The following is a 13,256-nucleotide window of genomic DNA, read 5'->3' as shown; positions in this document are numbered from 1 at the left end:
CGCACATTCTGTTCATTTGAAAGAGACTTATCAAAATTTAGAAATATTGTTAGATAAAATTGGATATGAAAAACACGGTTGGCAGCTTTGTGGAGATCTAAAAATTATAACCATGATATTAGGCCAGCAGTCAGGATATACAAAATTTCCATGCTTCTTGTGCGAGTGGGACAGTAGAGCACGAGACAAGCACTACGTACAAAAACAATGGAATCCTCGTAAAAATCTCAAAGTAGGAACAAAAAACGTTATACGAAAAAATGTAATTAGTCCTGAAAAAATTTTACTACCTCCGCTTCATATCAAACTCGGTATGATGAAACAGTTCGTTAAAGTATTGGATAAAAACAATGCTAGTTTTGAATACCTGTGTAAAAAATTTCCAAGATTATCTGATGCAAAAATTAAAGAAGGAGTGTTCGATGGACCGCAAATCAGATCTTTGATGGCTGATGAAAAATTTGATGCCACAATGAATAACACTGAATCAGATGCTTGGCTGGCGTTTAAAGATGTTGTTAACAATTTTCTAGGAAATAATAAACATCCCGACTATAAAAATAAGGTTGCAAACTTATTGGATAAGTATAAAAAATTGGGGTGTAATATGAGCATAAAACTCCACTTTCTAGATTCACATGTGGACTTTTTTCCTGATAATCTTGGTGATTACAGTGAAGAGCAGGGAGAAAGGTTTCATCAGGACATAAAAACTATGGAGACAAGGTACCAAGGTCGATGTAATGTGAATATGATGGCTGATTACTGCTGGTCACTGACACGTGATATTACTGAAGATACTCACAAAAAAACTACACCCAGACGTAATTTTGTCGCGAAACGTAAAAGATGTCACTCTAAATAGTCCTGTAGCATTGTTTAGACTCAATGTTTTCTTTGTAAATGTTCAAATATATGTTTTTGTAATATGATTATTAATTTTTTCTTTAAATTTTGAAAAAAATGCTTTTTCCTTCTTTTAAAAAAATCTGATGTGATAGGGCAAATATGTAGGTGTTTTTGTGTTTAAAATAGTATAAATTGGTGATATTTGTGGCTCAAATACAAACAACTTTCAAAAAATTTTCATTTGTCGGCCGGTGTGATTTTTGATTCTTAACTTATAAAGTCTAGCATAAAACGTTACTTGTTGGATCTTGAAAAGCTCATAAAAAAATGAGTGCATGTAATAGCATTTTCGAGCTCGAAGAGCTCGAAAATATATTCACAGTGATGTTTTCAAGCTCCTTGAGCTCGAAAACAGCGAGAAGTTTTGGGGCTGGCCCGCAGGGCAAACTGATGCCCAGATTTTTTATCAAAATTTATAAATTTAAGTAGTATAAATACAATTACCAAAATACGTATACAGAAAAAAAAGGTTTTTCGACGCAAGAAAAGTTTTATATTATTAAATGGAGAATCCTGTCTGAAAATTAGCTAAATAGAACACCTTCAGGGGGTTATCCACGAATTATGAAAATGTTGAAAGTTATTGACCTACTAATTTCATTGTTCTCTATTTTTTTCTTTGGTTCATGAGAGAAATGGTTAAATTTTCTATATCAATCCCTTGCTGGAAATTTTGACTTAAAATGCAGATTTTCCAACGAATTTACACAATTTTGAATTGACTTAAAATATGTAGCTACTACTTTTATCTAATTTTAGTACTTTATTTGAACTCAATTATTACTATTCGACCAATAAATGACTTTTTGAATAACCGAAAATACACTGGACAGTCTTAAACAGTAAAATCGAGGAAAATTCGGATGATCAATAACATCTTCAAGTTGAATTTTGAAAGAAATGTTTGCAAACCACATGTTTTTTATGTATCGGGTTTCTTTTTTTATTCATTATGATCTAAACTGATCATGTAAAAAATCGAGAAGCCTTGATATTTATATATTTAGAGGTCTCTCGAAGACGACCAAAACTCAGTACACGGAAGCATTAAAGATTTCGGAGTGACGGTTAAATATTCATATTGCAAGCTGAACCTTTATCATGGCCATGATTCTATAGATAGAAACTATTACTGCTTCGAAGAATACGAGTTAATTCAGAAAAAAAATATTCCAATTTTAATTATCTTTGAAACTGTTAAAATTCTTGAGTGACCCCTTAAAAATTTTCAATAGAGCTAATTCTTGGAACCAACAAACTTTAATAGGAGACTCAAAAACAATACAATCATTCAAACCGTCGATAACTAGAACATTGGAATAACCAGGTTAACGCTAAATTTTAATATGATGTATACATAGTACAATTGTTATGATCTATTTTGCTCGATTCAATGATACTGTAATTATTCTTTTGATACAGGAGAAAGTGCATCATTTCTATCTCCTGGCATACATAGTTTTCCCTTTAAACTAGGTTTGCCACTTGGACTACCGTCAACTTTTCTTGGAAAACATGGATGGGTTCAATACTACTGCAAAGCTGCTCTACGTGAACCTGGTGGCTTAACCCATAAGAACCAACAAGTTTTTATCGTAATGAATCCTATAGATCTAAATCTTGAACCACCAATACTAGCAGTAAGTATATATCATTGTATATTTTAATTTGGACTTGCACTACTGTACAGAAAATATAATATGGCAATAAACGGAAACTCCTCCTCGTGTTAAATTCGTTTACATTGATTTATAAGAGTGGAGAAAAATATGGGAATACTCAAAAGGGTGGGAAAATATTCCTCGTAAAAATAGTAAGCATTTAAAAGTAACTGGTCATCAGTTGAATTTGTAACATTAATCAATCGTTTGATCGGAAAATAACGCAAATATCACTATAACTTTACACTTTCCCTCCGAAAGACTATATAGACATAAATTTTTCTCGTTGTTTACTAAGTTGTGCCAAAAAATTAAATAATGAATGAAGACGGTAATAATACTAGTCCAATCTCCATAATTTTGGGTCATCTTTTCGGTAAACATCAACAGTTTAGAGGTCTCTCTTCATCTTACAGGATACTTTTTCGTTACAAATATTGGATTTATGCACTTGATAAAAAATGTCTGCTAATGGAATGTATTCGTCGTTCCAGTCTCTTGACGAGCAGTTGCGATAAACTAATTCTTAAGAGATCGAATCTAAGGTTCCAATTCTTATTCATTTACTTCTTCTGCAATTGTCATTTACTTTCTTAGTATTACCGTAGTCCCATTCGGTGCTCATAATCTTTCATTTAGCAATTATACTTACAGACCCTAGTAACACGTGTTTGAGCAAGATTCTGGAGTAAGTATCTTGAGCAAGACCTCTAGCTGCTAGTGTCTTTTTCGCAAGGTCGTGTATCAAGAAACCTATGTCAAGATTCGTGTATTTCTCGCTCATGGTATCGTACGCAAGAATATTAAAGATATCTTGAACACGGTGCAATGAAAAAGTGTCTGACACATTCCTTGCACCAGTAACTTACAGTAGGTACTTACGCATAGCTTGCTCAAGATCTACTCAAGGCTCAAGGCTCAAGATTGACCTTGAGCCTTGAGTAGATCTTGAGCAAGCCATCTGCAACTGTTTTTAACTATAGTCTTCCTTCAGAATTAAGTTATATATATATATAATCTGGCACGAATTTTTTGTGTAAGGCTTACACTCGGCATGCAATTTAAATCTAGTAACAAGTATCTGCAGCAAGTCACATACGTAGAAAAAGATACTAACACCTATCGATCTTGAGAGCAGACTTGCTCATTAATTGAAAAAAAAAACGTTTTATGGAGAATAGATCAATGATTTTAATGTTATAGTCCCCTGAGTAGACACCATCTTTGCTTTGGCTCAAAAAATCAACATATTCAAAAACTCGAGAAAATAGTTTATCGCTCAGAGACGAGACTGGTAAATAAAAGCAAAGTCCACAACTTGAAAGCGACATAAATGGGAGGGATCTCTTTTAGGGTAATAAGGTGAGGCCACGTCTGTATATTTCATCTTGAAGTGGCCTGTCAACCGGTATCGGGAACTGATGCCATAGGTGGACTTTCGCAAGCCCTCTTCATCCAGAGTCTCTTTGTTTCCTGAGATGGAGAAATTTTTAGATACTACATATCGAAGAGATGACTTCAGCATTCTCACTTTAGGTTAACGTTCACCCTTAGTCACTTAACTAAATTTATTGACTAAAGGCCTTGTCTGGAGGGCCAGGTAGAGGCATCGCAACGCTTATATACCTGTAAAGGTGAGGTCATGACCCCAGTAAAGGCGATGAGCATCGGCCCTGTTACACCAATTTTTCCGATATTATAGTCATATTCCGCACGTTCCTTACTGATTACGATAGTTGTTATTATATATCGATAAAATTATAATAATCTTAATTATGAATAAAACAATATTTATTTGATGAGTTGCATTTAAAATAACAAAGCTTTCATTTGCCACTGCGTTTTAAAGTGTAATAGTAATTTAATAAGACTTCATCTTTTTGGTTCTTATTGATAGAAGCATGATTTATAAGCTACTAGTTGATAAAGCTTTACGGCGTAATAGTTGGCCATTTTTTTTACAAAAATCATGTTGAATACATTTTGTATACTATAGGCATCATTTTAAAGTGACTCATATGTATTATTTTGTGTTTGTGTCTGTTGTACCTAGCAACCAGCTCGATTAGAAGTAGAACAACGTGTTGGAGTTTCTTGTGTATCAAGTGGACCAATATTCTGCAGAGTAAGCCTTGACCGTGGTGGTTACGTACCTGGAGAAACTATTGGAATTTCAGCAACTGTTAGCAATCGAAGCAAGGTATGTGTACCTTCTTAAAAATTATGATGAGGGAGTAATGCAACTATGTTAAAATTCTAATTATTAAAAAATCCCTACTCGATATTATTTATTTATTAAAAGATTATAATCGATTTAGATACAATGATTACATTTATCACGAGTTCGTAACAAAAGCCATGGATATAATAATTATTTCACACGAGCTTAATTTGGTCAATTTTTTAATGAGTAAGTTATTTGTGAAAGAAGGAGAGCTATTTTACAAATTTTAATAACGATTAATAACTTGTTATTATACGCAGAAATTTTTTTATCAAAATTTATTCAAAAACTGTATTGTACTGTGAGGACATCTATTATACACCTTAATTCTTACTATGTACATTGTAAAATCTAGTATTCGTAGAGTACATTTGTAAAGTATAGTACTCGATAGTATAAATATGAAATGCCATTCATACTAACAACATAGTACAAAGTTCGTTTTTGGCTAAATGTTCTCACATAACAGTACCAAACTTTTAAAGTTATATTTGACTGAATAATTTTCTGCATGCATTAATAACATAGATCCAAACGACTTTGAATATTGGAACTTATTAAACAAATAAAATGAAAACTTTTTCACCAGCTGGAAAATATTAAAATTTTAAGCGCTATAGTTAACGTATTGTTTAAGAAAAATCATTTTAAAGATTGTATATCTTTTTCGAAGTATTTTAAATTATTTTTACGGTAAAAATTACTCTACAGCGTAAGAGTTTAACATGGAAATACGAAGAATTTGGAACTTTATTTTGTTTTTGGTCTACTATTAGCCCTGAGAAGACTTTTACTTTAATTGAAGTAAAAACTAAGTCACGTCATGTTATGACTCATGTCGGTTGTGTGATACGGAAGAAGGTATACGGAAAAAAAAACTTTAAAAAGTAGTGTTTGAAATTTTAACCTGGAACCTGAGTGTGAATATGGAGAATTTCAACATTCCGAATAATAACCTTTATAATAAGTGTCGTCAATTTTTTAAGTATCCGTTATGATTTTTAAAGTTCAAATAGTAATTTTTCTTGCATAGACAATAAATTTCCATACTTATCCTGTAATGATTCACGTTTTAATTATAACTGAAAAAATTACTATTTAGAATGATAGTATTTACTGACCACTTTATCATTATATTACTTGTCGTTCTCAATATATATAGTTTATTTTTTTCCATGTAGTAAAACTTGTGATAAATAAATTATTACTAATTTTATAGATGTCTGGATGGATGGAATTTTGTAATTGATTTCAAAGTAATTTCCCGGTAAGCTAGACTTGAAATCAGTAACCCGCAAAAAACCAATTATCTATGGTCATACATAGATCATATATGGTCATATAGATCATTCATGGGACATATATGACGATACATGGGAATATATAGTTTTCGATTGTTATTGTATATGAGCATATATAACTATATATATGTAGCGTTGCTACTAGGTGATGCGATCGATAAAATTCGGCAGTTTACGTCGAACATCGATTTTTCATATATCCCTTTCTACCTCATTCGTAGAAACAATAAGTGATAGACCGCTGGACAGCATAGACGCATCCAAGCATTTATCTTTACTGTATACTTACAATTACTGTGTTACTTTCGTAATTTGAATGAAACATTTGTTTAATATAATTAGCTGGTTTTAATAATTTATATTATTACCTCAACCACTAAATTGGTGACCCCGATGTGATTATCCTATCACGCATCTGATGTCTTCCGCATCCACATTTGGCGCGTACCGCTGTCTTTACAGGTCGAAGTGCGTCACTCCCAAAACCGGAGACATGTACGCCCACTTGTGTGAAATCTCAGACTCAGACAATTCTCGCTCCTGGTTCGTTCTTTCCTTCGCGGGTTGAGGCTAGCATTTTCTCCTAGAAGAGAAGTTGTCGGAACGGTCATGGATGCGAACATCAAAGATCTCAACGTTGTTTCCAAGAAGGGGAGCCCTGTGGTGGTTCGACTTCACTCCGCGAGATGGCATATACAACTCGCGCCTCTTGCAGTATCCCATCCCTATGCCTGTTTCAATATATAACATTTTCAGCATGTAACTTCCAACACGGCGTCTTAGGTGGGGTATACGATAGACACACCTAACTGAGGAGTCTCAGCTATCGTATACTTAGACGAAACGCCTCTCTCCCCACAAATACCTTTTTCTATCTCTCCTCTTCTCATTATCTCTCACAACGTTTCACTCTTTGGTAGTTGGTGACTTAGGCAGTGATTATTGAAATCTAATCCTAAAGTATCGTCGCTAAATTGGTGACCCCGACGTGATCTCTTTTATAAAGAAGCGCCGAACACGAGTATTACACAGTTTATAAAATTTCGTGAGTTCTCGCATAATTTTTGCCGCGAATATTTTGTCGCGCTACCGATTAATCGGCGAGACCGTGATTTTTCTTTCACAGTTATTTTTGTGTGAATTTGTTTTTTAATTAGTGCAGTGAATTTTCTTATTATAGTGCAGTTTGTCATCTTTTATCACCACTGGTGCATTGATGGGCATCTTATGGACGTTATGCCACTTCAGTGTTGATTCGAGAAACCTTTAGTGCGAATCGAATAGTGATAAAAGTTTTTGCGCGCTGAAAATAAAATTACCTATTTCGTGCAGTGTCGCGTTAAATTTTCCGGTAGCTACCTCATCGGAAGTAGTATCAAGGGTTAAGCCGGAGAGTCAGTTGAACATTCCTGAGTGACGAGTCATCGCTGGATACGTAGTAAAATTAAAATAAAGTAATTTTAAGTGCAGGTGATATTATTCTTTGAAATATTATTTTTATATTTTATATTTCAAAATGTACGCATCCACCGCAGAGGAACTCGCTGCTTTGCGTAAGCAACTTGCACTGTTAACTGCCGAGTATAGCGAAATGCTTGCTGAGGAGCAACTTCCAAATACACAATCCAGATCATACCAACACCATAGTCCTCGGAAAGTTAAAAAATGCGACTATTACTGGTATCATTTCACATTTGGCGAAAATGCGCGCGCATGCGCGCCCGGGTGTAAATGGCAGGGAAACGCCAACGAGAATCACTAGCGGCGGAGAGTGATTCTCAATCGATTTCACGCCGATTATTTATTAAAGATCGAGTCACTGGAACCAAGTTTCTCGTGGACACTGGCTCTGATTTATCAGTTTTTCCTCGCAGCTTGATGAAATCGCAAACAACTCCCATAGGTTATCAGCTCTATGCCGCAAACGGCACGATTATCGAAACCTATGGTCTATCATTGCAAACGCTGAATCTCGGACTGCGTCGAGATTTCACGTGGAATTTTATTGTTGCTGATGTCACCAAACCGATATTTGGGGCTGATTTTTTGAGTCATTTTGACTTGCTAGTCGACCTTAAACGCAAATGCTTACGCGACGGCATTACAGGTTTGACATCATCCGGTTATTTCCACGCAACAACAGCATTGAACAAAATCAAGGCTGTGGATGGTGATTCCGTTTATATGAAACTGCTACGTGAGTTCGCCGATATCACACGACCTGATCCGTCCGACAAGAATTGCTCAAGAGGAGTTTCGTAAAATGATTGAACAAGGCATTCGTCGGCCATCGCGGAGTGCTTGGTCTTCGCCATTACACATGGTCCAGAAAAAGGACAATGGATGGAGACCATGTGACGATTATCGTCCATTAAACGACCGTACTCTTATCGATAAATATGCGCTTCGATATATGGATGATTTTGCCGCGTATTTACATGGGAAACGAATCTTTTCTGTCGTTGATTTTACCAAAGCTTTCCTCCAACTTCGAGTAGCTCCAGAAGATGTCGAGAAAACAGCTATTATCACTCCGTTTGGCTTATTCGAGATTTCGTACATGACTTTTAGACTCAAAAATGCAGCACAGACGTTCCAGAGATTTATCGACGAAATCACCCGTGATCTGGATTTCGTATTTCCATATATCGACGATATACTAATCGCATCCAAAGACGAAGAGGAGCATTTAAAACACCTCAAGATATTATTTCAACGTCTTCGTGATAACGGACTAGTGATAAACGTTCCGAAGTGCCAGCTAGGCAAAACCGAAGTTAAATTCCTCGGTTATTTAATAAACAAACACGGCATTAAACCATTGCCGGAAAAAGTTGAGGCTATCGTGAATCTCCAGCCTCCTAAAATCGTTCAAGCACTTCGTGGATTCCTCAGCACAATTAATTTCTACAGAAAGTTTATCAAGAACGCTGTAGAAATTTTAGCGCTGTTAAATAAAGTACTGGAAGGACCGAAAATCAAAGGATCGCATCCTGTCAACTGGGCAGCTGATATGCAAAACGCTTTTAATGCCGCTAAACGATCTCTCGCTGATGCAACACTCCTCGTGCACCCAAGAACCGACGTGGATTGGGCAGTTTTTACCGATGCATCAGAAATCGGGATCGGTGCCGTCCTCCAGCAACGCGTAAATAACGACTGGCAGCCGCTGGCTTTTTTTAGCTGGATATTACAGCCGTCGATCCAAAAATTGTCGACTTATGATCGAGAACTACACGCGATCTACGAAGCCGTGAGACATTTTCGGCATATTTTCTAGGGTTGACACGTAACGATCTACACAGATCACAAACCGCTCCAACACGCACTTAAACAGCGTATGGAGAGAGCTTCACCATGGCAATTCTGCCGTTTGGATTTCATCGGTCAATTCACGACTGACATGAGACATATGTCGGGCAACGACAATATTGTCGCTGACACATTGTCACGAGTCGAAGCAGTGTCTACTGCTATCAAATTGGAAGAACTTGCCGATGCACAGAAGCAGGATCTCGAGCTTCGACAACTGCTGCGACTGACAACCGCGTTGCAGCTTCGACGAATCAATTTCGACGACGGTTTAGCATTGTACTGTGATATTGCGTCAGGTACGGTGCGACCATACGTTCTAGGACCGCTGAGAAAGAAAGTGTTCGATTCACTACACACGCTCACTCACCCTGGAATCAAAGGATCATTGAAAATGATCTCTAAACGATACGTCTGGCCGTCGATTAATAAAGATTGCCGAGAATGGGCGAAATCTTGCATCGATTGCCAGAAGAATAAAATTCAGAGACACGTGTCATCGCCGATCGCCAGTTTTGAACCTCCAACTGAACGATTTGAGCACATTCATATCAACCTAGTGTCTTTAAAAACATCAAGAGGCTTCAACCAGTGTTTAACGATCATTGACCGATTCACGAGGTTTCCTGAGGCTGTCCCGTTATCCAACGGAACTGCAGAGACGATAGCACACGCACTATCGCTGCACTGGATTTCACGCCACGGAGTACCGAAACGCATAACTTCGAACCAAGGTCCGCAATTCGAATCGTCATTATTCCAGTCGTTATTAAAAATGTACGGAATAAAACTTCTACACACTACGCCGTATCATCCGCAAGCCAACGGTCTCGTCGAACGTTTACACCGTCAGTTAAAGTCAGCACTTTTGTGTCATCAAGAGTCATGGTATGACGCATTACCAGCCGTTTCGCTCGGCTTACGCGCTGCCTGGAAAGACGACATACAGCCGACAACGGCTGAATTAGTATACGGTGAGCCTATCCGATTGCCCGGTGAGTTACTTACACCCAATAACAAAACTACGCCTCATGACATTGTCAATACTCTAAAACGTCATTTTAATTCAGTGGCACCGGCCGACATGTCGCGTCATGGCAAGCATTCTGTTTTCTGTTTCAGGAACCTTAGTACTTGCAGCCACGAACTGCTATGGCATGACCAGGTTGGACTACCTTTCTCATCGCCGTACGAGGGTCCATATCGTGTAATAACTCGACACGATAAATACTTCATCATCGATTTTCGCTAACGACAAATCGCCATTTCTGTGGACAGATTGAAGTCGGTTTACGAGGCGAATCCAATCGACACGGCGACGATAACAACAAATTCCCAGCGACACAACAACACAGCAACCGAGACCCAAAAACGCCGAGTCCGGTTTAATATTTAAAAATTTACGCGATTTAATTTTTTTTTACAAAGTGATGATTAACCACTTTATTATATTCATTTATTTAATTATTTATTTATTCATATCATTTGTAAATATTCTATTACTTTAATTATCGTGTATTAAATTAAAAAAAAAAAAAAAAAACAAAGGGAGTTCTGTAGCGTTGCTACTAGGTGATGCGATCAATAAAATTCGGCAGTTTACGTCGAGCATCGATTTTTCATGTATCCGTCTCTACCTCATTCGTAGAGACAATAAGTAATAGACCGCTGGACTGCACACACGCATCCAAGCATTTTTCTTTACTGTATACTTACAATTACTGTGTTACTTTCGTTATTTGAATAAAACATTTGCTTAATATAATTGGCCGTTTTTAATACTTTATATTATTACCTCAACCACTTAATAAAGGTATATATAATAATATATGGTCATACATAAAAGTGAACATGAAAATTTTATGTATTTCGAATTCTATGTATGACCATATGTAACTTTTTTCGGACATATATAACAATTCATGGGAGTATATAGTTTTCGATTGTTATTCTATATGAATATATATAAATATATGGGGCATTCCACGCCAAATCGACCACTTTTGAACCCGACCTCTTTAGATATGGCTGAAAATTTTTTTCTTTTTCTATTCCATCAAAAACGTTTCTCATAATTTTTTCAAATTTTTTCACCCAACCGAAAAAAAGTTATAAATTTTTGAAAAAAATGGCTTTTTTTATTTTAAATAGCTATAACTTTTCCAAAATTCGACTGATTGGGACAATTTTCAGAAAAAATCAAAAATTTTTCGATGTTTACCATTTTTGATTTTTAATTTTTTTTTTTTTATATAAAACTTTGACATTTTCTGCAGATCCTCAAATTTTTTCAGAGTGATGTTTTTTCAATTTATATTTTTTTTTTCCAATTGAAAAAAAAAATTTTTATAACTAGCCTTATTTCTCATAACACCATGCTTAAAATTTTTGAGAGTGCTCAGAAAACTTTCAAATTTGGAAAAAAAAATTAAAACAATAAAGAGTATAGCCGGATTAATATGGGAATTCTGCCCCCATGGATTTTTTGACTCAAAGTTAGGGGGTCGATTTGGTGTCGAATGAAAATAATTCACCTCAATTTTTAGCTCTTTTACTCAAACGGTATTCGAGAATTTCAAAAAAACCTGTTTTTTCGAAATTATTTTTATTTTTACAGTAAAATTCGGAATTAATAAATGATGGTTTTTTTCCTAATTCTTACGAGTCCAAAACATAGAAAAATCATATGATCGTGATTCTCAAACGGAAAGCCGATTTTTAACGGAGAAAGGAAAATTACAATCTTTTTTTTTTTAGCCTTTTTGAAATATGTCACTTACCAAAAGTTGTTAGAAAATGTCTTTCATACTCCTTTATACTCAGGAATTTTTTTGAATTTTTTGAAGTGGTGGATCAATAAAAAAAAAATTAAAAACTCATTTTTTTCTTAAAATCTTGCGTTTTAACAAACTTAAATTTTTTTTTTAGTTCAAATAAATACGTAAAAAATTTTTTTTATTATAATTTATTTTTCTCTGTATCAAAGTTTAAAATATTTCCCAATAGTATAAAAAAATATACAAGTATTAGGGTGTCGCAAAAAAAACAAATATATTTTTTTTCAACGTCTTATGGGCTCAAAAGTGACTTTATATTATAAGAAAAATCCTTACCGAATTTCAGCCAGATATCTTTAAAATTGAGATATCACAAAGGGTAGTCCCCTTTCCCATTTAAAATACGCGTGAAAATTTTTCATTTTAGTTTTTTGTTATTAAGACTATTGGGAGATATTTTAAACTTTGATACAGAAAAAAATAAATTATAATAAAAAAAATTTTTTACGTATTTATTTGAACTAAAAAAAAAAATTTAAGTTCGTTAAAACGCAAGATTTTAAGAAAAAAATGAGTTTTTAATTTTTTTTTAATTGGTCCACCACTTCAAAAAATTCAAAAAAATTCCTGAGTATAGAGGAGTATGAAAGACATTTTCTAACAACTTTTGGTGAGTGACATATTTCAAAAAGGCTAAAAAAAAAAAATTATAATTTTCTTTTCTCCGTTAAAAATCGGCTTTCCGTTTGAGAATCACGATCATATGATTTTTCTATGTTTTGGACTCGTAAGAATTAGGAAAAAAACCATCATTGATTAATACCGAATTTTACTATAAAAATAAAAATAATTTCGAAAAAACAGGTTTTTTTGAAATTCTCGAATACCGTTTGAGTAAAAGAGCTAAAAATTGAGGTGAATTATTTTCATTCGACACCAAATCGACCCCCTAAGTTTGAGTCAAAAAATCCATGGGGGCGAAATTCCCATATTAATCCGGCTGTGCCCTTTAAATGGTAATCCCCGAAATAATTTGAATTTTGTTCGAAAAATCAAGTTTAAAAATAGAAGA

At 35.0% G+C, this 13,256-nt stretch overlaps 1 protein-coding gene across 5 annotated transcripts in view; it reads left to right on the top strand.

Moving 5' to 3' along the window:
* LOC130664988 (arrestin domain-containing protein 3) overlaps nt 1–13,256 on the top strand; it is a 63,954-nt gene that overhangs the window by 29,795 nt on the left and 20,903 nt on the right. For 3 of the 5 annotated variants that reach the window (XM_057465219.1, XM_057465216.1, XM_057465214.1), the window contains 2 exons: nt 2,332–2,549; nt 4,624–4,770. In XM_057465219.1, the coding sequence (XP_057321202.1) occupies nt 2,332–2,549; nt 4,624–4,770 (365 nt within the window). The remainder of the gene's footprint in view (nt 1–2,331; nt 2,550–4,623; nt 4,771–13,256) is intronic. The other 2 variants (XM_057465218.1, XM_057465215.1) reach the window with 1 other exon arrangement.

The sequence above is a fragment of the Microplitis mediator genome, chromosome 3, assembly GCF_029852145.1.
Source record: "Microplitis mediator isolate UGA2020A chromosome 3, iyMicMedi2.1, whole genome shotgun sequence".
Classification (NCBI taxonomy): Eukaryota; Metazoa; Arthropoda; class Insecta; order Hymenoptera; family Braconidae; genus Microplitis; species Microplitis mediator.
This window is presented reverse-complemented; position numbering and strand designations above follow the sequence as displayed.